This window comes from Caretta caretta, chromosome 5 (assembly GCF_965140235.1).
Source record: "Caretta caretta isolate rCarCar2 chromosome 5, rCarCar1.hap1, whole genome shotgun sequence".
NCBI classification, from domain to species: Eukaryota; Metazoa; Chordata; order Testudines; family Cheloniidae; genus Caretta; species Caretta caretta.
Genome location: NC_134210.1, coordinates 90,412,002 through 90,436,485, shown reverse-complemented (window position 1 = coordinate 90,436,485; position 24,484 = coordinate 90,412,002). Strand labels below are relative to the sequence as shown.

At 42.4% G+C, this 24,484-nt stretch overlaps 1 protein-coding gene across 25 annotated transcripts in view; it reads left to right on the top strand.

Moving 5' to 3' along the window:
- AOPEP (aminopeptidase O (putative)) overlaps window positions 1-24,484 on the top strand; it is a 412,311-nt gene that overhangs the window by 314,103 nt on the left and 73,724 nt on the right. Inside the window, exon 19 of one of the 25 annotated variants that reach the window (XR_012668547.1) lies at window positions 6,439-7,455. The exons of 23 other annotated variants lie outside the window; for them this stretch is intronic. Coding sequence is in view for 1 of the 2 variants with exons in the window: in XM_075128669.1 (XP_074984770.1) it covers window positions 4,415-4,435 (21 nt within the window). In the remaining variant the exon portion in view is untranslated. Of the gene's footprint in view, window positions 1-4,414; window positions 5,763-6,438; window positions 7,456-24,484 lie in introns of those variants that run through there. One more of the 25 variants, XM_075128669.1, reaches the window with a different exon arrangement.

Sequence of the window (24,484 nt, the reverse complement as noted above, 5' to 3'; positions counted from 1 at the left end):
TAGCAGAGATAAAACTATTGGGTAGGATGGGGAGGGGCATATCGTTTTCTTCTATCTTGTTGATGTCTCCCTCATCATAGTTGCTGGACTCGTGTATTTCCACTCCTGGACCTCCCAGGACTTGTATGTTTCTGCTGTCATAGCAATTCTGCCTCATGGAGCCTGAGTAGACTCTCTCTTCACAACTCCTGCTAGTTTAGGGAGCATAAAACCAAAGAAGTGGAATTAACTACAGATTTCCCACCGCCACCCAGAAAGCTTAATCTGAACAATTTTCAGTATAGCTTCGTACGGTAGAACCTCAGAGTTATGAACTGACCAGTCAACCACACTCCTCATTTCCGGAAGTACGCAATCAGGCAGTAGCAGAGATGCAGAAAAAAAGCAAATACAGTACAGCACCGTGTTAAACATAAACTACTTAAAAAAGGGGGGGGGAAGCAGCATTTTTCTTCTGCATAGTAAAGTTTCAAAGCCCTGGTCTACACTGGGGGGGGTGGGGATCAATCTAAGTTACGCAGCTTCAGCTACGTGAATAACGTAGCTGAAGTTGACGTACTTAGATCGACTTACCGTGGTGTCTCCACCGTGGTGAGTCAACTGCTGCTGCTCCCCTGTCGACTCTGCCAGTGCCTCTCATGGTGCTGGAGTACAGGAGTCGACGGGATAGTGCTAGTCTAGACGTGATAAATCGATCCCTGCTGGATCGATTGCTGCCTGCCAATCCGGCAGATAGTGAAGACATACCCAAAGCTGTATTAAGTCAATGTTCAGCTGTAAACTTTTGAAAGAACAACCATAACATTTTGTTCAGAGTTACAAACATTTCAGAGTTGTGAACAACCTCCATTCCCGAGCTGTTCGTAACTCTGAAGTTCTGCTGTAAATAATTTGCAGATAATTATTATTTAAGAGATTTAGCCTCTTTTGCTCCTAGAATGTCTATGAAATCACATTTTCTTTGAACGTGATAGCTATTCTAACTAACTTGACAATTTTTTCCCATTTTTATTAAACTTTACAGACTGACAATATTTGATACTCAGCTATTGAAAAATCAAGCTATGTTGGTTAGTTGTACTAGGTTACATAAGTCACAGGCCATTGTTTCTGTTTCCTGATTGGATGAGTATAACTACCGCTTGGGCTTTGACTCTCACTGAGTCAAATGTGAATTTTAGAATGTTTGAATTCTCTTCCTTTCTGGACCAGAGAAATTTTGCACAGGACATAATTCCTAGGAAACTTAGGCTGCTAGGTACAGAGTTCCATATAAAATATACCACTTCCAGTACAAATACTCAAATTCATGAGTTTAACATGCATTTTCCTCAAGAATTCATGTATATAAAGCTTGAATGTTCACAGATAGCAAAGAGCGGTGAGTTTGGCTGAAGTGAATTTGTCTTTAAATGTGAACAAATACAGAAAGTGTATTTTGCAGCAATTGCCCAACTCAAGTATTTATTGAACCATACTCTTATTATAATACAGAATGTTCTCTTACTTGATGGTACCTATTATAAAGTTGATCAGGGAATTATAACGTTTAAACTGCTTCTAAAGCAAATTTTATTCCTCACCCATTGATCAATAGTGGGGGAGAACCACTGGATCGTGACAAAATGCATTTCCATATCAAGTGTGCTACTTCTGGTTTATGTCAACAGTGACTACCATCATCAAATTATTAAAATCAAGAAGCTTCCTGGCTTTTCAGTATAGCATATGTATATATATGCTATACTGAAAAGCCAGGAAGATTCTTATATGCACAGGGCAAGAAGCTTTATATATATTAGTAGTACTGTGATTCATTGTATCTTTTAATACAATAATACCTTGCATTTCCTTAGAGGCTTCCATCAGGGGATCACAAAGCATATATCTGTCTAAGGTACTTACATGGCCTGCATTAGTATCTGAGAGCCTTACAATCATTTAACATACTTTTCCTCACAACACCCTGGAAAATAGAGAATTACTATTATCCTAGTTTTACAGAAGGGGAACTGAGGCACAGAGATATTAAGTGTGTGACTACACTGGAACGTCCGCCCAGGGTGAGTTGAACTCGGGTTAGCAGACCTTGGGTTTGTTAATCTATGGCTTGAATAGCTACACTAATTTGTAACCCCAGGTTAGGAATTGTTGAACCCTGGGTCCCAACCTGGGGGTCCAGCATCTACACTTCATTATGTGAGTCTGAGTCCGGTCAGCCATAACCCAGACTTCCTAGCACCCTTCCAAAATGTGGCTACTCTAGCTTTTTGTTGGTGGTGCAATGTAGGAAAATTTGAATGACCACCAAACTTGCCTGTCCAGAGGACAAAGAAAGTCAACCCATGGTATTGTGGGATACTTTTGACAGACTTCCAGAGCATGAGTCCAGTGTGGCTGTGTCACGGAGTCACCAGGGCGATGCCATGAAACTACTCCATACAAAGCCAGGCTGGCACTCTGGGGGAGCATGCCTCCTCTCTCTGAGCATACTGTCGCCAGGGCAAGAAGCTTACACAGCTTCAACCTTCTTGGGTCTGACCTTGGAGCATTCAGCATCCCATTCCACACTGTGCGCTTCCCACAGCGAATCCGCCCAGGTGGGCCTCCTGGGGAAGCCAGAGAGCCCTGCATCCCAACTCCACAGTCAGCAGTGACTCTCAGTGAGCCAGTAAAACAGAAGGTTTATTAGTCAACAGGAACACAGAACTTGTTAACACAGAAATCGGTGGCTTTCAGCCAAGTCCCTGGACTTCCCCTCTTCCACTTCCCCCAAGCAGATGCCCAGCTTCCAGTGAACCTGACCTCAGACACCCCTGTTGCTCCTCCTCCTTGTCTTTTTTTCGCTTCCCTGGGAAAGAGTTACCTGGTCATCACCTGGTTGCATCCCCCTCCTGGGTCTCAGATTATGAAGGGCGCTGGCCATAGCGTACGTGCAGGCAGCTGGAGCAGCCTCATCTGCCCCAGAGGTCTCAGCCAAAGTCACACACCCCTATTCCTACCACTTGAGGTATTGGTGCAGCACTCAAGAAAGCTGAGGCACACACAGTATTCATGCAAAACAGTAAAACTCCCATAGGCTCAACAGTAAGACTCATTTAGGCTCACATCCAACATAGCAAGGGAAAATCTCCGCTTCGTCAGAGGCTGCATCTACACCGCAAAGCAAAAGGTCTTGAACCCTAGGTCCCGGCTTGACTCAGGCTCAGGCCCTCCATCCCGTGGGGTCCTGATACCCTGGGTCCGAGCCCTGGGTAAGTGCGATTCCTCTGTAGAGGGAAGAAGAGTTAGGTTTGAGCTTGAGTTCAAACCCTGGACTTACACTGGTGTAGACATATCCTAAGTGACTTACCTGTTGTCACATAGGAAGCCTGTGGAAGAGCAAGGGAATTGAATCCAGGTCTCTCAAGTCTAAGGCAATTGACCAAACCCCTGGATCATCCTTTCTCTCCTAATTTGTTCCACACATTAATTAATTAAGCTACAGAATGCCCCTGTGAGGTAGGTAATAATTATGAATTCAGCTTTACAACTGGAGACACTGAAACACAGAGTGATAGGTTTGTCCAAAGTCACACAGTGAGTCTGTTGCAAATCTGGGAGTAGAAGACAGATGCCTTGGCTTCCAGTCCTGTGACCATCCTTTCCCTTCAGTAGAATGTACTATACAATAAAATGTACATGGTGTAGCATAATAGTTGACAAACCTGGCTTGGGGGCAGGGAAATGGTCAGTACTTATGCTACAGTGAGAATATAATAAAACATACTGACCTTTTATTTATTAAGTTTGGTAATTTTGGCTATAAGGGTTGAAGATAAACTGTTGTATTTATACATATTTTTAGGGATTATAATTTATTTTTTGTCCAAAGTATCTAAAGGATTGGATAGGCACTTATATTACTTGTAATAGAAATTGAAATAAAAGAATACATGATAAAATGTATTAAATACTCGTTGGAATGTAAATAGTTTTAATATTAAAACTGCTAGGCATAGTGGAGTTTGTTGTTGGGGATGGGAAAGAGTCAGAAAAGAGCCAGAAATATCTAAGGGCGTGGCTACACTTGCAGATGTAGAGCGCTTGGAGTTAAACCAGCCCTCGGAGACGGTAGCAGGGAAAGCGCTGCTGTCACACTGTCAGCTGCAAGCGCAGTGGCGTGGCCACATTTGCAGCACTTGCAGCAGCATTGGGAGCCGTGCATTACGGGCAACTATCCCACAGAGCCCCTCTCCCCATTCTGGCGCTGTGGCTTGTGGGAAGGGGGAGGGACGAGGCATTCTGGGTCCTGTCCCAATGCCCCGTGATGCATCGCTTTGCATCCCAGCAATCCCTGTGCTTCCATCCACATTTAGTGCCATCTTTCAAAGTTTTTTGTACTGCACGCTCTGTCTTCCCTTTCGGTCTGCAGGAATGGATCCTGAACTTGTGAGGAATATGTTGATGGGTCTCGCCGGCACGTCACAAATTGCAGTCGAGTTACTCCTTAAGCTACAAACTGACAGTGATGAGTCTGACAATGATGTCGACTAGCATAACGCATATGACACGAGATTGCTTGTGGCATTCACAGACATGCTCACCACAGTGGAACGCCACTTTTGGGCTCGGGAAACAAGCACTGAGTGGTGGAATCACATCGTCATGCAAGTCTGGGATGACGAGCAGTGGCTGCACTTTCGGATGAGGAACTTTCGGATGAGGAAAGTCACTTTCATGGGACTGTGCTGAGCTCACCCCCATCCTGCAGCACAAGGACACAAGATTGAGACCTGCCCTGCCGATGGAGAAGCGGGTGGCTGTTGCAGTCTGGAAGCTGGCAACTCCAGACAGCTACCGATCGGTCGCTAACCAGTTTGGAGTGGGAAAGTCGACCGCTGGAATTGTGTTGATGCAAGTTTGCAGGGCCATTAATTGCATCCTGCTCAGAAGAACTGTGACTTCGGGCAACATGCGTGACATTGTGGCTGGCTTTGCACAAATGGGTTTCCCTAACTGCGGAGGGGTGATAGATGGGACACATATTCCAATTCTGGCACCAGACCACCTAGTCTCCGAGTAGATAAATCGGAAGGGGTATTTCTGTATGGTTCTCGAGGTGCTTGTGGTTCACTGTGGGCGTTTCATGGACATTAACGCAGGCTGGTCTGGAAAGATGCATGACGCATGCATCTTTTGGAACACTGGCCTGTTTAGGAAGCTGAAAGCAGGGACTTTCTTCCCAGACCAGAAGATCACTATCGGGGAAGTCGAAATGCCCATTGTGATCCTTAGAGACCCTGCCTACCCCTTAAAGCCATGGCTCACGAAGCCATACACGGGGTAACTTGACAGCAGCAAGGAGTGGTTCAACAGCAGGCAGAGCAAGTGCAGAATGACTGTGGAGTGTGCTTTTGGCCGTCTGTATGGGAAGCTGGACATGGCCGATGACAACATCCCCATGGTTACAGCTGCATGCTCTATCCTTCGTAACATTTGTGAAGGGAAGGGTGAAAGGCATGGACCACGGAGATTGAACACCTGGAAGCTGAATTTGAACAGCCAGAGAGCAGGGCTATTAGAGGTGCCCAGCGCAGGGCTATAAGGATTAGGAATGCCTTGAGGGAGCAATTCGATGCTGAAAGCCACCAGTAATGTTTGGTGCCCTGCACAGGAGTGAAGTGCAGTGGTTCCAATGCTAGTAGGCATCTGTGTTTGCTATGTATGATGCACTGACTTGCAGTGCCTGTTGCTTTCCTGGGCTACAGTATCTTTTACTTAGTGCAATAAAGAATGTTTTCAAAGCCAAAAAATTCATTTACTGAAAAGAAACACAACTGCTGGGGAAACAGAAATGGCATGACACATCTGTGCTGTGTGGGAGGAGGGAAGAGGGCGGGGTGGGGAACGGGAAAATCACAGATTTGCGTATGTTCTGTTATCACATTCAGCCTTCCTGTGTGGAGTGCTGTGCAATGAGTGCTGCCCTTCAGGCTGGCTAAAATGCATGGTGATGAGGGTTGAGTGGAGTGGGTAAGGGTTGTAGTTTGCAGGGCTGGGTGGTGAAGCTACAGGTGTTGGAGGCAGCTGGTGGCGGTAAGAAACCGGGTGCTGGGGGAAGTGGGTTGGTGGTAACATGGGGGCACAAGGGAAAGAGTTTTGGGAGAAGGGCTGCAGGGGGGGCAGGCGTGGATGTGCTCCACCTGCATTGCTGTGAGCGCCTGTATCGAGTCCACTTCTTGCTCTATAGTGCTTATGAGCCACTCTGTGTGCTTTCCTGCCGGCGATCTACAGTCTGCTGGGGGTGCCTCTTTTCAGTCTCCTGCCACTCCTGTACTTTTTGATTTTCAGTAAGGGACTGCTGCATGACTTCATTGGGGTTGGTTCTGTGCCTTGGGGAGAGCCAACAGCTGCAGAGGGTCCCTATACTGAACACTGTCCCCACGTTTTCCACAGGATGAGTTCTTCCTGGAAGATATCTCGCTGCTGAGGGTGACCTGGGAAGCAAGGGAGGATCTTCTACTCCAATGCTGCTTTCATCTTGGTCCTTATGCCGCTTGCCTGTGTGCAGCAATGGTCCCCCCCGGCCCCTCATGGCACAGTGGCGCAGACATGTTAGCCTTACTGGGACCAGGAGCAGAGTAGCTTTGCCAACGAACCTACGCAGCCGGATTGCCCCGTTTCTGCATGAGATCTTTGAAGAGATTACTGAGGCCGATTACCATGATGTGAGAGAGCACATCAACGCCCTATTCCGCATCTAGGCATGCACGCAGCCCTAACCCTCCTCGCCCCAAGAGCCTGCACCAAACAGCTACCTTCCCAAAATAAAAGCCACTTACCGGGCACCTCCTCTGCTGTTTGTTCTTCCCTAAGCACCATCCGCTACGACTGGCTACCTTCCTCCTGACTTGAAAACCGCTCCTGGCTGCATGCATGTAGGGATGCTGAGCCGTCCTCTGGCTCTGGGCCCCCTTCCTCCTCAGCACCCCTGCTCCCGCTTTTCTCCTCCTGCCTTGTTGAACTCTGTGCAGCTATGGCCTCTGAAGTTTCCATGGTGGTCTTCGGAGTGGAGGTGGGGTCTCCCCCAAGTATTGCATCCAGCTCTTTTTAGAAACGGCAGGTCATGGGGGCAGCACTGGAGCAGCGGTTTGCCTCACGGGCTTTGTGGTAGGCATTCTGCAGCTCCTTGACCTTAACCGTGCACTGCACTGTGTCCTGGTCATGGCCCCTTTCCATCATGGCCCTTGATATCTGCCCGTAGGTATCGTAATTCCTACGACTGGAGCGCAGCTGGGACTGGACAGCTTCCTCCCCGCAAACACTGATGAGGTCCAGCACCTCGCCATTGCTCCATACTGGGGATCGCCTGGCACGTGGAGCCATGGTCACCTGGAAAGATTCGCTATGAGCACTCCACGCCTGGTTGAGCAAACAGGAAGGGGATTTTCAAAATTCCCAGGGAATTTAAAGGTTGGTCACCTGAGGGCAGGGCAGTAGAGTTCAAAATTATGACCAAAGTGGCTAGAACAGGCACTGTGGGACACTTCTGAAGGCTGATCTGAGTGCATTAATAGACCAAGGCGTCCACACTGGCACAGTGGTGCTCCAGCTGGGACACAGCAAGTTTTATGCTTCTTGTGGAGGTGGATTACCAGGAGCGCTCCAGCTGCAGAGTCCGGGCACTCTACGTGCCTTGCCAGTGTGGACGCCTCAGGAGTTAGAGTGCATTAAATCAGCCCTGGGCGCCCTATCTTGCAAGTGTAGACAAGGCCTAAGTGCATGTGAATGGACTGGGGCTGGGCATAGAAGGGAGATTTAAGAGGAAGAGTCATGACATACCAAATAAGGGGAAGCTAAGGGCAAAAAGGATAGATATATTTTAATAATCCTATACTGTATAAAATTATATACTTCTTCCAAGTAATGGCTCGTGTCTTACAAATACATAAAATAGAAATATACACATTGGGATTTTGGTAATGTGAATGTCTTGTGATTTTATGTAACTCCTTCCTCAGTTGATTTTGCAGCCTTACAGTAAGTTAGAGGCACATATTATTCGTTTTTTAAATCATCAGAGGGTTAAAATTCATCATAAGTAGTTGGTCAGACTATTAGACTTTTTTTTAGTTTCCTGTACAGTTTTTTAGGGACATAGAGAGGGCTGAAAACAAGCCTTTTTTTTTTTTTCTTTCAGAATGTCTTTCATATCTTGCACTTGTTTTCAGTCAGTTATAGCCTGTGAGCATCCTGTATAGGAATTTGTTTGAAGTATGTTTTTTAAAAGGGAGGTTGTGTAATACCACTGACGTAGATGGCGTGTAGGCTGTAAGTCCTTTTCATTTGTTTTCTCTTGTCCAAAGCATTGAGACAGGAAGCATTCTTAGAATTATTTTTAGATTTTTAAAAAGTCAACCTTGATTCCCTCACGTAACAGTAATCCTTTGGTCAGCCCTAAAAGAAGTAGTATTTACTTGGATTGCTCTTTGTATGGCGTACTATGTGTATATTTTTAGCTGGGCGTGGGGTGGGGCGGGGCAGTTTGTCTTTTGCGTAGTTATTGTGTTACTTTATTTCAGTCCTTTCACATTTCTACTGGTATGGTACCAATCATCTTTCTCGTTCTGGATCTAAATCAAACACAATATGTGGTTTGGATCATTGTAATCCAGTGGGGTGATTATTGTTAAAACCCCACATCACTTGCTTGCTCTGTAATCAAATACCATCTTCCCTGGAAACTGCACCTTGACATGGTGTGAAGAAATGTGTGTTCCAATGACCACAAGAGTTATGCCGGTTTGAGTTTTAATTGCTGCTAGGGCCAGACAGGTAAAAGGTAGGGATCGGACAAAAAGCAGTCCACTGGTCTTCCAGGTTGGGGTTGAGCGATAAGCAAATAGCCTATTCTCATAAAAAATAATAATAATCATTTTTTTATAGACGCCCTGTAAGGTAGCCATTCCTGCAAACAGCATGAGAACCAGGAATGGGGGAGATTTCTTTGTTCCTTAATTGACATGTGATGGTGCAGAAAGGATTCAGATTCAGAATCCTCCTCTGCATGTGTTACTTCACTTTTATTGTGGAGAAAGGATGGCCTAAAAGGTTGAAACACAGGATGGGGAGTTCCAAATTTTATTCTTGGCTTTTGCCACTTGATTTCCTTTGTAACTTTGGGAAATATGATCCCAGCATGCCGACTGAATCAATGAACCATGAGAAAGTGTACTGTGGGACTCAACTGCATTTTATACAGAGGCAGTGGAGCTGCTGCTGCTGCTTTAGCTGATGTGTCCCACCCCTTGAATCCCTTGATGGATCTGTGTTGCTCCTTAGCCTTCTGCCCCCAAATCCATTTCTTGCATTGTAGCACGGTGAGCCTTCACAGACCTGTACTCTGTGATGTTCACTGAGTGCAGACTAACTGAATGTGGTTCTTTTTCCCTCTCTATCACATGCAGCGGAGCCACACCAGGCTCTCAGAGGGAGGAGCAGCATTTGCTTTTTTGCCTCAGTTTCTGCCTTTTTAAAATGAGAAGAATAGTTAACTACCTGTGAGGCTAAATGAGTGTTTATAAAGCATAGCAAGATTGATGGGTTGAAAGATGTGCATGAGTCGAGAGCATTGCTTTTTGCTCAAAAAGATGACAAGTGGTTAGAGGGTACAGGAAAACATTACTTGATTGTAGTCCCAAACTCCATCGTTTTAGTAGTTCATTTAAATTGTTCTGCAGTGCAATCAGTTATTTCCAAATCATGAATTAACTAATGTTTGATTGCATCTCCTAGCAGCATTGCACACTACAGTGTGTCAATTCCCCTTCTCCCAAATCATCCGAAAGCTTATTTATCTGAAGATTTTTTAAATATTCCTGAATAAACTGGGGTTGTACCATATTTGATTGAGTGACAAAAAGAGAACACTAGTCCACAGAGTCTACCATGAAAAGAGTTGCTTTTGGAGAGTATTTTGTGTACTGAGTTTTAATTTCCCATAACACTTTGAGTGCGTCTGTGAAATGTTTATGAAAAACTGATTATGGACATAGCAATGTGAACTCTGGGTTGCTCACGTGCAGGTTAAAAAATAAAGTAGTTCAGCATTCATGGAATAAAGAAAGAACTGGAAAACTAAGAGAGAGGTTGATAAAGGTATGGTAGTGTTGATTTATTATATTTACAGATACACTAGTTTATTGGGAAAATACAAGTAAGTGACAAAGTGGAGAGTGCCTAAACCAGCGGTTTTCAAACTGTAGCCCATGGACGCTAGAGGGTCCCACAGATTATATCTAAGATTTCCAAAGGAGTCTGCACCTCCATTTGAAATTTTTTAGGGGTCCACAAATAAAAAAAGGTTGAAAACGACTAGCCTAAAAACAATTAAACCATCATCAGCATGAATAACTTATTTAACAACACATGCTAATCCGTTCAGTGTCTTGGCTAAGAAGGAGAGAAGAGGAGGTGAGTGGGGGAAAGGAATTGCAAAAAAGGAAAGTTGAAGGGTTTTTTTGTTTGTTTTTTGGTCAGATGCCTGCCTATTCCACTGGGAAGGCTTCTGTTCTCATCTGGGAGTATTACAACTGGCCCTATTGTTGGCCTGCTGAATGCTCCAAAGTAGGGCATAAAAGTAAACTAGCTTCGAGTTACAGGTAAGAAGAATTTGGCAGCTTAATTGTGTTGTGTTGTTAATGCTAAGTGATTGGGTGTAGGGAGAGGGTAAAGAGAAAATATGTAAAGCTAAAGATGCCTTTACAAGGATGTCCTTGATATATTATAAACTAGTACTGTGCAAATGGCTTTTTTCCAGATTATTGAATTTATTACCATCTTGGCTTAGTTAGAGCTATGGGAGTGCATGGGATGGTTTGTTGCAGTCCTGACTCTTTCCAAAGTACTGGCAAAGATTTAACAGTCACCCAGCTGAGTGCCCCCAAGGGTTTGAGCTGAAATTCTGACTTTCATATTAAATTAGGCACGGTTACAAGACAAGAATTATTTGAAGTTTTTATGAAGCATGTGACTGACAGAAAAAGCAGCTGGGATACAAAACATTCTAATGTATGTTTTCTTTGTTGGGTCCAAAATGTAGCCAGGCTACAGAAAGTTTTATTTGTGGAATGAGTTGAAGGGGCTTTGCCAAGATGATATTGTTCCACTCTTTTAAAAAAAACACACAAAAAAACCCCTCTTATTTTCTTCGTAATTATTTGCAGCACTTTACTCTCTCTCTCGTACAACCACACACACACACGCGCGCACACACCCTGATGTGCTATACACCTGGATCAGTTTTTGTGTGGACTTGCTGGCTACTGAATTTTAAAATGCTTTGGCCAATTTCTTCCTTTGTGGCATTGGGAGTGGCCATCTCATACCAGCAAAAATGGAGTGTTTGTTGTCTGTTCTCTATGTATATCATGAAAATTGTGTTACTGTGTTGTGGAGTTGTTCCTGCCAACATGGTAGGTTCCACTGGATTTTTTGCATCACTGTGCTAATGAAAACCCTGGGGTGAAATGTACTTCTGCTGTACATTGGGCACAACATTAGATTACATTTGGAAATGATCCATTCTCTTACTACTGCAGTTTTTTTTTATTTAGCACCAAAAATATGCTATGCATTAGAGGTGTTAGATAAGACAGTGGTCGACATTAGACAACACAAGGTTGTTAGAAAACACAGTGGTAAAAATGCCGAAGCAGAATTTACGTTAGTGCTACGGCCACCGGAGGGGCTCCACCAGTGTTAGCCAGAGTCAGTAACTTTGGGGATTGAAAGGTGGTGTGTACACAACCCATTGGCTCTCAGCCTCCTCATTGTGCTGCACCAGTGTTAGCAGTAGTGGGTAATTCTGGGGAATGAGACCTAACCTTTAAGCCTATCCATTGCACTGCACTGCTCATCAAGTTCAGTCGTCTTGTCTTTGCATTCAAGCCTGTACATCACACATCCCGTGCCTGCATTTCTGACTTGGTCTCCTTCACTATTTCCCTCCCTCCTTCCCTCACCTATCTCAATACCCTGTGTGTGTTCTTCTCTCAGAAAGGGGTCACATGGGGGGGGGGAGAGAATCCAGTACTGATTGGGGGGTGCTCAGATTTAAAATTTTTATTAAAGCTAATGTTAAAATTATATAATACACAGGCTAAGGAAAGAGTGTCTGTACATCTGGGTATAGTGCTTAGATTATCCACAAATACAAAGTTTAGTTTTAATCTCTTAAAATACATATAGTACATAATCTACAATAACTGAACTTTAGGTTAATAAATGTAACAATACTGTTTAGATATTCACATCCAAGTATTCAGGTTCATCACTCATGAAAAGTTATGCAGAGAGTTGGATGTGGAAAGCACATATATATATCAATAAGTGAAGACTGTCCCTAAGTAATTGAGAATTTAGAATAGGTTGTCCATTAGAAAAAACAATCCATCACAGAAGTTTTTCCTTTACTTTCCAACTACAGTGCTGAAGGCCATGTAATTAACATACAGTTAATTATGTCCCTTGTCTGATTCATATCTCTTCCAAGCACTCACTTCTACTGTTTTGTATCTGAGAAGAGATGGAGGAATGAAGAGATTTGTTTGTTGTATGGGACCATCAAGGTGTGGACAAGTCTTTCTCAGCTGAATAGTCATGTGTTGTTATTGTTGTAACCCATGTCCTTCCTCTTCTTGTCCTTCCCTCTGACCTCATTTCTGTCTGGTTTTGACCCACACTTGTCGTGTAATGTGAGATCTAGAAAGTTTCCATTCCTCAGTAGCAACCGAAGTCAGTCGCTTCAGATGCCAAACCAAATTATCTTTTGGTGAGGAAAGGTGGCCTTAAAATTGAATCTCTTCTGGGTGAAATAAAAGATGGGGCAAGGCATATACTGTAATGGATCTCTCAGGATGGCTTGTGTAGTGCAGAGGACCCCACTGGAGAAAGAGTTGCTCTCTTGAATGTAATCTGTTTCCAGTCTAAATATTTTCAAAGTATGCTAGCAGTTCTGATAACAGGACTGATTGGCTGAAAGGAATGATATGACAAAAGCCTTTCAGCTCTTGGTTTGAAAACAGCCAAGACTGGTAATGGCCAAAAGTAATTGCATCTGATGGTTGCTCATCTATGTGAAATAAATCACTTGTCTTCATCCAGTTCATAATAGACAGGAGACCATGTTAAAAAAAAGTCACAATCATAGATGGTATTAATTGGAATCCTTGTTGGCTGTTTCAACAAAGACCAACAATGAGATAGATATGAAGATACCTAAATGTGGCCCCCTGTTTCAGGGTGAGGTTGTGTGTTGGTACCTGGTATGTAGATATCGGTATTCTGTAGATAAAAGATCTAGGTCTTTTTGTGAGCATTAAATTCACTTCCATCGAAAAGAAAAAAGTTATAATTTCTCTGCTTTTTTAAATTTAGTTTTTACTCTCCTTATGGAACTAGAAATCTGCATTTCAAACTGGAAAGAAAGGTATGCTTTAATTGACACAAGATATAATGGCTGAGCACATGGTACAGAAACCACTTCAATTTGAGTGGTGAACGGGAGAGTTGTTATCTCAAAAGTGAATCCAATGAAGAGCCATTAACATTGCAGCTGACAGAGAGAAGGGGTTGTTTCACTCGGAGCAAGTGTTGAAATAATGATTTTTTTAATCTAATTAAAATGTACACAAGAAAGAGAGGGAACCCACTAAGCCTAACTGATAATGAAGGTTAACAATCAACCTGAGAGGTAGCTAAGAGCTGATAAGAGAAGCCAGTCATTACGTCAGAGAGGATGGAGGACAGGCCAGAAGAGTTTAAATAGAAAAAAACACAATGTGCTTGTGCTCTCTCTATCTCGCCTCCCCCCCAGCATAGGCGATACAGGGTTTAGATGAGAATTGAGTTGTAATAATAATAGTTTAACAAAACAAGCATATGACTTTTTGAATTTAATTAAACATTCTAGTTTTTTTTAAAATCAGGTTTGTTTTAAAATTGTTTTTAACTAAACTAGTTAAATGAAATATTTAAAAAAAAAAATAGACTGTCAGCCAGGTCAATATGAGAAATTTAAAATATTGGATTCGGCAGCTAACTCAGTCGTCTTCACCTTCATTTTTCTGTTTGCTTATAATCTGGAAAAGAAAAACAAGATTTCCTGCTTTTTCAGGTCCCAAACGATTTCTCATTTTGGAATGAATTAGTCCAAAGGAGGAAAATATTCTTTCTACGCTGGCAGAAGAAGCTACTGCTGTTAAAAGTGAAATTATCACTTCAACAGTCTCTGAATCCAAGTCCTTAAGTGACTTCCACCAGTTCACTTTCTTTAAAACATAATCAGCAAACATATTTCTTGACTGGTTCATCCTTAGCTCTGAAGTTTGTTATAGTTGGCATTATGGATGATTGCTGGATGTCCATGTGATAGCCAACTCCTCTTCTTCAGCAGAATTGTAACTTAAGTAAGGTTTGACCCTAGTGCCGAGTATTGAGCATATTTGCAAGAAAATGAGCTGGAGATAGTGCTTGTCCCATTTGTTTTTTTAATGCTTGTAATTTAACTCTGTTGTTGCATATTTCTCTTTTTTTAAGATCTCACTCAGTTCCTTCCAAATTTCAACAGCGTCAGCAATAAAACAGCTATTTCCCTGCATTTTGTTCAAGGCTACAGAAATAGGCTTCAGGGTACTCAGCATGTGTTCAACATTTCTCTTAAGCCCAATGTTGAGAACTTTGGCTGTGACAGTGCCATCTGTTTTTTCACGATTTTGTTCACCAACTGTCATCAGATTAGGCCAGTTTTTGATCTAGTGCTCAAAACAGTCCACTACTGAGTTGCCTCGCACGTCTTGTGGGAGAGTTAGCTTGGTTTCTCCCACTTTTTTTCAGAGCAGTTGCTGCAAAGTGGTTGTTACGGAAGTATTTTGTAATTTCAACAATATTAGCCTTTATTTCTGGAACACTGAAGTCTTTGTGTTAGGAGGTGCATCAAATGAGCACTGCAACCGTATGTTTGCAGTAATGACTGAACCATGTTAATGAAGTGTGGGTTCTCACTCGTATGGAAAGGAGAGTTTGTTGCATAAACAAACTGGGCAATTTTTTTCATCAGTTACCTCTTTTTGTAATCTGCTGGTTCTTATCACAGACTTATGGTTGTTTCTGGATGATGGAGATTTTTTTTTTCTTTTTGCTGTAGATGATATACTGTGGCTATGTGACATACATGATGTGACTGAAACACTATCATTGGCAGATAACTCTGAAACTATAGAAAATGGTGATCTTGAAGGTGGACAGTCTTCAGAATTCTGTATGTTGAGGATGGATTCTCCTAAACAAAATAAGTCAATGCCGTTATTTCATTATTATTACCATACTGCTCATTTAGTATTACTCATTGCATTCACGGACACTCGGTACTACTTTAACGGTGAAATTGTAAAAAAGAAGATCCGCCTATTTCAGCTACTTATTTATTATCACCACTGCATCTAAAATGATAGTACCATAGAGTAACAACTATATTTTTTGCTCAAACATGAGAATTCAAGAATAGGTCAGAGGGGAGACGGGCAGTCCTTAAGAAAGAAGTATGAAATAAAAAAGTTTACCAACCTGATGATCCTGCATGTTCAGACATGTTCCTTTCATCATCTTCAACACAGCTTCCTCCTGAGAAGGAACACTTCTCATGATGCTGTTTCATACAGGTAACTGGGCCTTGCATTTCTTTGTTGCACTGTTTGCATTTTGCGTGCATGCCTGTCTTACTCACAGGTAGAGGAACTTCATTAAAATATTCCCAAATTGGGTCTCTTTTACGGTCTATTGCCATTATAGGTTTTCCCTTCTAGTGAGAGAGTGGTATGGTAGATCTCAAATCAGTGAAGGCTACACTCAGAAAGACCTCAAGACTTCTGGAAGTAGGACTTCAGTTTCACTTTTGTTCCTACTGCCTGTCTCTCCCTTCTCACGTTTATCTCCAGACTTCTTCTCCTTGTGCAGATCTATTCCACCCCGAACAATCTTCTATTCATTGAAGTTTTTGAAACTTTGCACTTTTAGAGAGAGGTAAGGGATTGACTTTGTGTACAGAAATGTGCAGAAGGACAATAGAGTTGAGGTCTGTTATTTCTCACCTCTATCTATTTATTTTATTTATTTAAAAACATTTTTGCTGTTTAACAAGCATGTTATCTCTGGAGACACAAATCCACAGTTTGAGAACTGCAAAACTAAGCATCTCTGATGATATCTTCTAGACTGAGCACTGAGTCCCATTGGGTAGATAGAAAGATTAACCTAAATAATCTACACAGAAGCCCCTGGAACCCCATAAGATTGGGTCCCTAATCCATGAACTATTGGAACTCATTTACAAAACTTTTCTTAAACATTACTTGACTATATTGTCTCGTACTATAAAATTAGAATTTATAATCCCTATTCCATGATGAGATATCTTTGAGCTACACCGCTACCCCGATATAACTCGGTCCTCGGGAGAGAAAAAATTCTCACCACGTTATAGGTGAGACCGCGTTATATTGAACTTGCTTCTCCCCCTCCCTCTTGCTCCATTCCTGACCACCCCCTCCAGAGACCCCTGTCCCTAATCACCCCCAGGACCCTATTCAACATCCCGGCTCCCTGTCCTCTGACTGCTCCAAGCCCTATCCACGCCCCCTGCCCCTTGACAGGCATTCACCGGCAGTGGCAGGAAGCAGAGCAATGCGACCCCAGCCCACTCCACTCCTCCACCTCCCAGCCGTGGCTCTCTGCTTCCCACCGCTGGTGAGTGCGGGGAGATTGGGGAAAGGACGCCGCCCCCCACCCCACCGTACTCACCTATGGCAGGAAGCGGAGCGCCGCAGCTGGGAGCTGGTGGAGTGGAGCGGGCTGGGGCCAGGCTGCTCCGCTTCCCGTCGCTGGAAAGTGCGGGGAGGTTGGGGAAAGGACATCCTCCGCACTCACCGGTGGTGGGAAGCAGAGCTATGCGGCCCTAGCCTGCTCCACTTTCCTTGCCCCGGCCCCAGCCGTGTTGCGGGGTGTGAGGGTGGGTTGGGGAAAGGTCCTGCACTCACCTGTAGCGGGAAGTGGAGCGCCGTGGCTGGGAGCTGGCGGAGTGGAGTGGGCTGGGGCCAGGCTGCTCCACTTCCGCCGCTGCTGGTGTGTGAGTGTGGGGGGGATCCCATTCCCCAAGCCCCCTCCCTCGAGCGACACAGCTGGGGCCGGGGCAAGGGAAGCGGAGCGGGCTGCTCCTGGCCCCCCGCTAATCCCCTGGGCCACTCTGGAACTGTGGGGCCCCCAAAAATGCCCCCCCAGCTCCTGCCTCCCAGACTCTGGTGGGGGGGAAGCCCCTGACCGTCCCCGAGACCCTCTGCCCCTTATCGAATGCCCTGGCCCAGCACCCTTAACACGCTGCTCAGAGCAGCATGTCAGAGCTTTACCACGTTGTTTGCGAACCCGCGTTGTATCGGGGTAGAGGTGTATAATGTATCTTAATTAAAATATCTTTAGCTCGGTTTTTTTCCTCAAAAAGCATTTTATCAAAAAAAATCCAATTTAAATTAAAAAAAAACAAAATTTTTATTTTTTTTAAAATAATTGATTTTTATCTGTCCTACCTTGTAAACAAGTTAAAAAAATTTTTAAATTGTTTCCTGAGTTGCTCCAGGACTAACTAACTGATAACATACAGCAAAAAGCAGACTTGATAAACTGGCTATTCCCACTATTAATATAATTAAATGGGAAAGACATTAAAAATAAACTGCACAGCCTGATTGTGACTTGGCAGTTTTCGTTGCCCTGCATTTATGTAAATGACATTCAATTTTGAGATCACTGAGCAGTTAGAAGACTTATTACTGTAAACAACAATGCTTTTTAGTGTGATTATAGCAGCATGGAAGCTTCTAGAAGGAGTTAGTTAACATTTAAAAATGAAGCAAAGAAATGAAGTAACCGTGAAATAATGCAACATGATACTTTCTTTCCGATGTGATAGATTTCAAAAGGACTTTATTTTATATGGAGATAAGTGAGACCTCACATTATATTGTCACCAATAGTTTTAAAGATCTTTTCTTTCATCAGATATTAAATTTGTAAGTAGTCTGCTAAATTATCACAGTGGAGTGTGTTCCAAGTTACTGAACTTGTCTTCTGCCCTAAATGAATTAACAAAACAATCGTTTTGGGGAACTAGGGATGTGCTTCAGGGCCAAAATGAACTGTTAAGTGCTCAGTGCATCATAGGAATTGTGTTCTTCATTGACCATTTAAAGTAGAACTGTTAAGAAAATTCCTTCTTGGAATCTATAGAGAAGCAGACATGCCTGCCTCCCTAAGTCTGGACCAGACAGCACTGACATTTCAGCCTAGAGAACAATTTGTGTTCACAATCCTTCCTACTGTATGAATGTCGATGACAGTCAAACTGACTCCTAGAAGCTGGAGATTGCAGAGTCTCTCCTGATGCCACGTGCAAGTACATTTTTGTATTCATATTGTTGTGAAATTTAGCTTGCTATGCCAAAGGGATTTAGTTGAAATCGACCTACTCTACTATGCGCTTTTTGATTCAACAATTTTCACCTCTTCAGATGAATGCAGTACCATTTTCCCCAGGTTTTAGTGAGCTAGTTGACTGCTAATGGCACAAATAAAACAGAATTTAAACAATATTTGAGACATAAATATTATATTTCAGAATTGATAGCAGATTTTGCAGCTTGTTTAAACTAGTTATAGTGTGGTTGCATATAAAGAAGATTAAAGATCCAGGACTTTTAAAAAAGATTGATTTTGACCATTGAAAAAATGAGACTATCCTCTTTAGCTTTTGATGAAGAGAAGCTGTTACAAAGTTGTTGTGTTTCAGTAAATAAACATTTACCCTTAATGTTTAGCTGACTTTCCTCTGAGTAATCCATTATGCATTATTAAAAACTCCCCAGTATAGCGTAGGTATATCAGAATGCTTATGCAGTTACATGGATCAATATTTTATAAACTCATTTTCCACATTAATGCACAAAGGTAGATGAATAGAAGGAAATGTGTTGATATTGGTGCAAAATCTCAGAAAACAACACTGTAGAACAACAGTTGTATATCAGCATTAAGGAAAATGTGTCTTGAAGAATTAATCTGGCTCCTGTAAATAGATCTGAATTTTTTTAAATGAAATTGTTACTTTGTGATTTTGTATTGGGAAGGGACCTAATCCTAAAATCCTTACTCATGTGCCATTGATGTCAGAGAGACTGCTTAAATGGGCCTTCACATCAAACTCCGCTGCAAGCCTCTTTAGCCAACGCTATACAAACTTCAGTGTTTCCAGCTGTCGTAGTGCCACGAGCTTTTTACTTTTTTTTCCCTGTTAAAAGCACAGTTGGCTTGTCAGCATCATAAATTCTCTAATATATCAGAGTGTATTAATTACATGTTTGAAATGGGTATTCCTTGCATATTTTTTCTTTTCTTTTTTGCCTAGACAATTGTATACTGAGCCTTTGAAAGTCATTGACGTAATTTTCAGTTAACTGAAGGAATGTACACCGTCCAAACTGCCACACCCAATCTGTTTAAGAGGACAATATTTTTTGTGTCTACATGCCCTTCAGTATTTAGGGGAGGAAGATTTGGGGTTGAAGTCAGTTTATAGAGGAAAAATACAAGTCTAAGGTTTTATTGTTTGAGAAGTCAGAACGTTTAGGCTAAAGCAGAATGCTAAAGGATCTATGGAAAACCTGCAAGGTAAGGAAAAGCATGAGCTTCTTAAAAGAAACAGCATTATTATTACTAATTATTTGAATTATGGGAGCTTCTAAGAGCCCTAGTTAAGAATCATGCCTCCATTGTGCCAGGTGCTGTACAGACAAGTAATAGAGAAGAGTCCCTTCCCCATAGACTGTACAGTCTAGCATAGACCTCAAACTTAAGAGAAGCTCTCTTATTTTTGAAATTGCTGATGGGTTTCTTAATTATGGAGTGAAAATGAAAATGCTATATTTTGAGGCCAGTATTTTAAGAAAAAGCATATTTGTGATCTAAACATTGAAATTGTAACAGTTCTTTTAACTTGTTTTAATAAAAAAAAAATTAAAAAGCAGCAGCTTTGGCGCTGTTCTTTTATTCTGTCAAGTGTTACCATTTAAAAATGTTTTCAGAGGATTATAATTTGATGGCTGCTAAAATGTGGCATAAAGATAGGGTTTTTGTTCCTTTATTATTGGCTGGTATTGCCTACCCTGCTTGAGTCCTTGTCTACTGTGTGCTGGCACCCCTGCAGACTTACTTCTCTGTCGGTGAAACTTTCGTTTTTTCTCTCTCCAGCCCATTTACCTCCAGAGCAACTAACCTGGGATAAGAACACACAAACACATTTTGGGCTTGGGGCAGTGAAGTATGCCTTTAATCCTAAACTTCCAAGAGGAACAATTTTGCCCATAATAAACCTACTCGCATGTTCCAGCAGTGGACTTGCCCATGATTTCCATGTGAGATGATTTCCTTTCCAGGCTTCTTGCCGCACTACTCACAGGTGGTCACACACAAACTTCACATGACACTGAGGACATAGTGTAGACAGAGCTTCCTTTGGAGCTTGACCTTTGTTTCTCAAAAAGAATGCTAGGGGCTATTGCCACAGCAAAACGAGCCCTTCTTTGAAGAGTCAAGCATTGCCCCACACTCAAGGTTTGAGGGCCAAATCATCAGATACACTGGAACAGCACTTGACCCTCCTATGAGCGGGACATAGGTTCCTTTCTGTTATCTTTCCGTCCTGCTGATCCTGAAGTCATTTGGTGCCAAACCAGTATGGCCCTCTGGATTAGGGCTTCTCTACCTTGTGCTGGTGGTGATAGTCCCCAAGAGACAATTCCTACCACCCAGGATCACTCCGGGGACCTGGAGTGTGTAGCACAGAGGAAACAGCCAGATCCTGAAGTCTTTTTACTCAGGTTTTTATTCTTTACTGAGGATTTGGACCAAATATATTGCTGGTTTCAATTCCCTCCTCTCCCTTTCCTGTAACTTAGGCCTTGTCTACACTAGGGGGGGTAAATTGTCCTAAGCTACGTAACTCCAGCTTTGTGAATTATGTAGTTGGAGTCGACGTAGCTTAGGTTGACTTACTGCGGTGTCTACACTGCGGGGTGTACACAGGGCTCTCCCATCCACTTACATTATGCTTTTCATTCCGGTGGAGTACTGGAGTTGACAGGAGAGCGATCTGCGGTCAATTTTAGTGGGTCTTCACTAGACCCACTAAACCGACCCTAAGTGCATCGTTTGCAGCAGCGTCGATCCCCAGTAAGTGTAGACATGCCCTAACAAAACAGTACCTTTCATATGCTCTATGATTGTATTCAGAGTAAAATGACTAATGCATACCATATTGTTGATCCATTATCCATATTATTGCTAATAAGTGTTTAGAGCATAGGCCATTACCAGGCACTGTTACACTGAGGATTAATAGGAATGTAGTTACATTTTGATGGGTCTGTTGATCTGATTTGAACTCTTAATACTAAATGTCAATAATTTTTTTTCTTTTTTAAGGAAAAAATTACCTTTACAAAAGAAGAGAGAGGAAATTAAATCATAAAACTTTTTTTTAAAATAATATTAATGGTCTCATTCAAGATCTTCAAAGCTAAGAAATTCAGAGTTCAGGTTGGAAACTCAGTCCTTTTGCTTTTCCTGTTTGTTATTGCAGGAGTCTCCGTATAATATAGTGCATGTGGAGGAGGCTGTCACATGCTTTGTGTGTTGCAATCCATAAAAACAGTGCAGTTAGGGTAAGGACAGAGTTTCAGCCCTAACTGATGCTCCTTACTCTTGTCAGACATGTAAATATTAAGGTCCACATTTTAGAACATGGGCACAATAGATGTCTTCATAAAGCTGGACACTAAGATTGCAATCCTACAATGAGCTCAGCATGGAGTCACCTTTATGCTCATGGCAAATCCTAGGGACTGCTCACATGGCGCTTACTGCAGGATCAGGTCCTAACTGTGTAACCAGGCTACAAGTTTGCTGAGTGCCATCAGTTCCCAGTGAAATTAGTGGGAAATGCACAGTGGTTAGCAGAATGTGTATCACATATATATCACATATAGCTATTAGCCCATGTAAATGCAAGTTTTTGCAAGCGAGTGCATGTTCATTTGTCTTGAGCTGCAGCCACGGAACTTATGTTTGCATATTTTAAATTTTTTTTTGTGGCTTACGTTTGCTTGCTTTGCGAGCTCGGTCTGTAAAATGCAGTAGTGTTGTGCCATCTGTATTGTTTGAGCACTGAGCCAAGGACTTTTTGTTTCATCTGTGATTCACATTTTGCTGCAATGATTCAGTGCTCCATAAACCATTGAAATGTACTGCTTTGTATAAGCCAGCATATAGTATTTCGTGCGACAAATGGATACCTGTGTTGTCAGGATATCCTGGCAATATGGTAGCAGTAAATTTATTTAATTCAAAGTAAAAATTTTCGGAATTATCATTTTCAATTTAAAAAATATTACTTAACTATGTGCTTCATAACAAACTCTCGGCTGACTTAAAATAATGCAACCCAGACACTTCTGTGAGGTTGCACAGAGTTTGAGTGTAGAATTTGGCCCTCTACACGTATTGATAAGGAACACTTGTCATTTTGTGATCATTTTGCTCATTGTATCAATTTATGGTGCCCATAGTCTTGTATCCTGGCACAGGCAAGACAAATAACTTTCTAAATTACAAGGCCATATAACTGTCCTACACAACAGTAAACTAAATATAATTTTTTTTAAAGGTAATATGCTATTTTTTTCTTCGGGAAATTTGTTCAGCAAGTGAATAGCATAGAACAGGAATGTGACTGAAAGTCAGTCACTGCTGGTTCATTATTTGTGCCCTGCATAGTATAATGACTGAATGTTATATAGGCAAATTATGGATTTCATGTCATTACATCACACTGAAAATTCAAAGGAAAGGGACAGTTACTAACATAAAGGGAATGAGGGTCAGGACGGAAGTAGTAGAGGCGACTAGTCCTTATCTGAACTAATTGTTGATGCCCTTATGGCAAGTGACACTGACAGTCAAAGCATAGTGGGAGATCTGCGTTCAAATTGGGCTTGGAGAAGAATAAAATAACTTTGCCTCAAGGTTAGTGGGTGTTCATCCACATCACAGAACTATTGCTTAATCTGGCAGTTTTGGAAGTATCTGTTCAGGAGAGGCATGAGGGTGATGCTAATGTGGCAGGCCCAGAAGTGCTTTAGCAGAGTTGTTTGATTATGCTCACTTTTTGTGGTTCTTACAGGCATTTTCAGTTCCACACTTTCATAAAAAGCAATATTGTGCAAGTCAGACCACTGGTAGATGAGGGAAAAAGATAAAAGGCCAAATCACCCAGTAAACCACACTCCAGAGTAAAATGAATTCTGGTATCTGGCTGGCTAACAAATACAAGATCAAACATCTGTGTGCCAGATATACAAGATTCTGTGTGCGCCACTGCTGAGTTGTCTGCACAAGATGCTATTTTCTTTATTTTAGGCAGATTTGGAAGGGGATCTATTGGGGAGGCAAGTCAATATTACATTTCAGACTCAATATTTTTCTTTTTTCACAGTGTGCTTTTTTCCACCTCCTTTCTTCTAGGGGCTTTTCCCTACTCATTATTCATTATGATGTGGTTCTGAATTCTGTGCCCTAGAGTTTGTTTAATTAGGTAGCCAGGACAGCCCAGTGGACAGCACATCATTGCAATTAAGTACCTTTCCTGATAGTCTTGCAGATGCTCCCCTGGTGTTTACAGTCTTCATTGTAAACTCTGCAGTGTTTATAAGCTCTGCAGGGGCAACTGTGGAGCTTCCAAGCTGTGTTCCTGTCTCTGCAGAGCTAAGCCCCAGGGTGACTCCTGAGCCTCAGCAAAGTAGGCAGCTCCCTCCATGGCCCTTTTTCTCTAGCAGCCCTCTTCTCATGTCTCTGAATGAGCAGTGGCTGCTCCCTGGGTCTTGAGCAAGTGTCTGAGAGGTTGGGGGAGGCAGAGAGATGGAGTTTAAAATTTCTTCAGAATTTCCAGTCCCAGTGGAATTCTAAATCTCCGTGAGCCTCATTAAAGCCATGCCCTACGAACCCCCTTACCTCAGGATAAGTGTCAACAGTTTTTCATCTTGAAAATCTTTAGTTAGTGAAATGGTTCCTTAGTATGCACCCCAAATGTTACTGACCCTTCACAAATCTGCCTCTCTCTACTTACCAGCTTTTGCCTTTTGCTTGATTATTCCACTCATGTCCCTTCCCAATCACCCAATAATACCAGCTACCCCCGCCCCCGTTTGTTTGTTTCTCTTACATCAGTCAGTCTTCACAAGCAGCCATCCTGAACTCATCCATAAGTCCACTACTACTGCCTTCTTCAAATTCCTTCTCAAATACTCATTTTTATCATCAGCCCCACAAGAAATTAGCCTCCTGT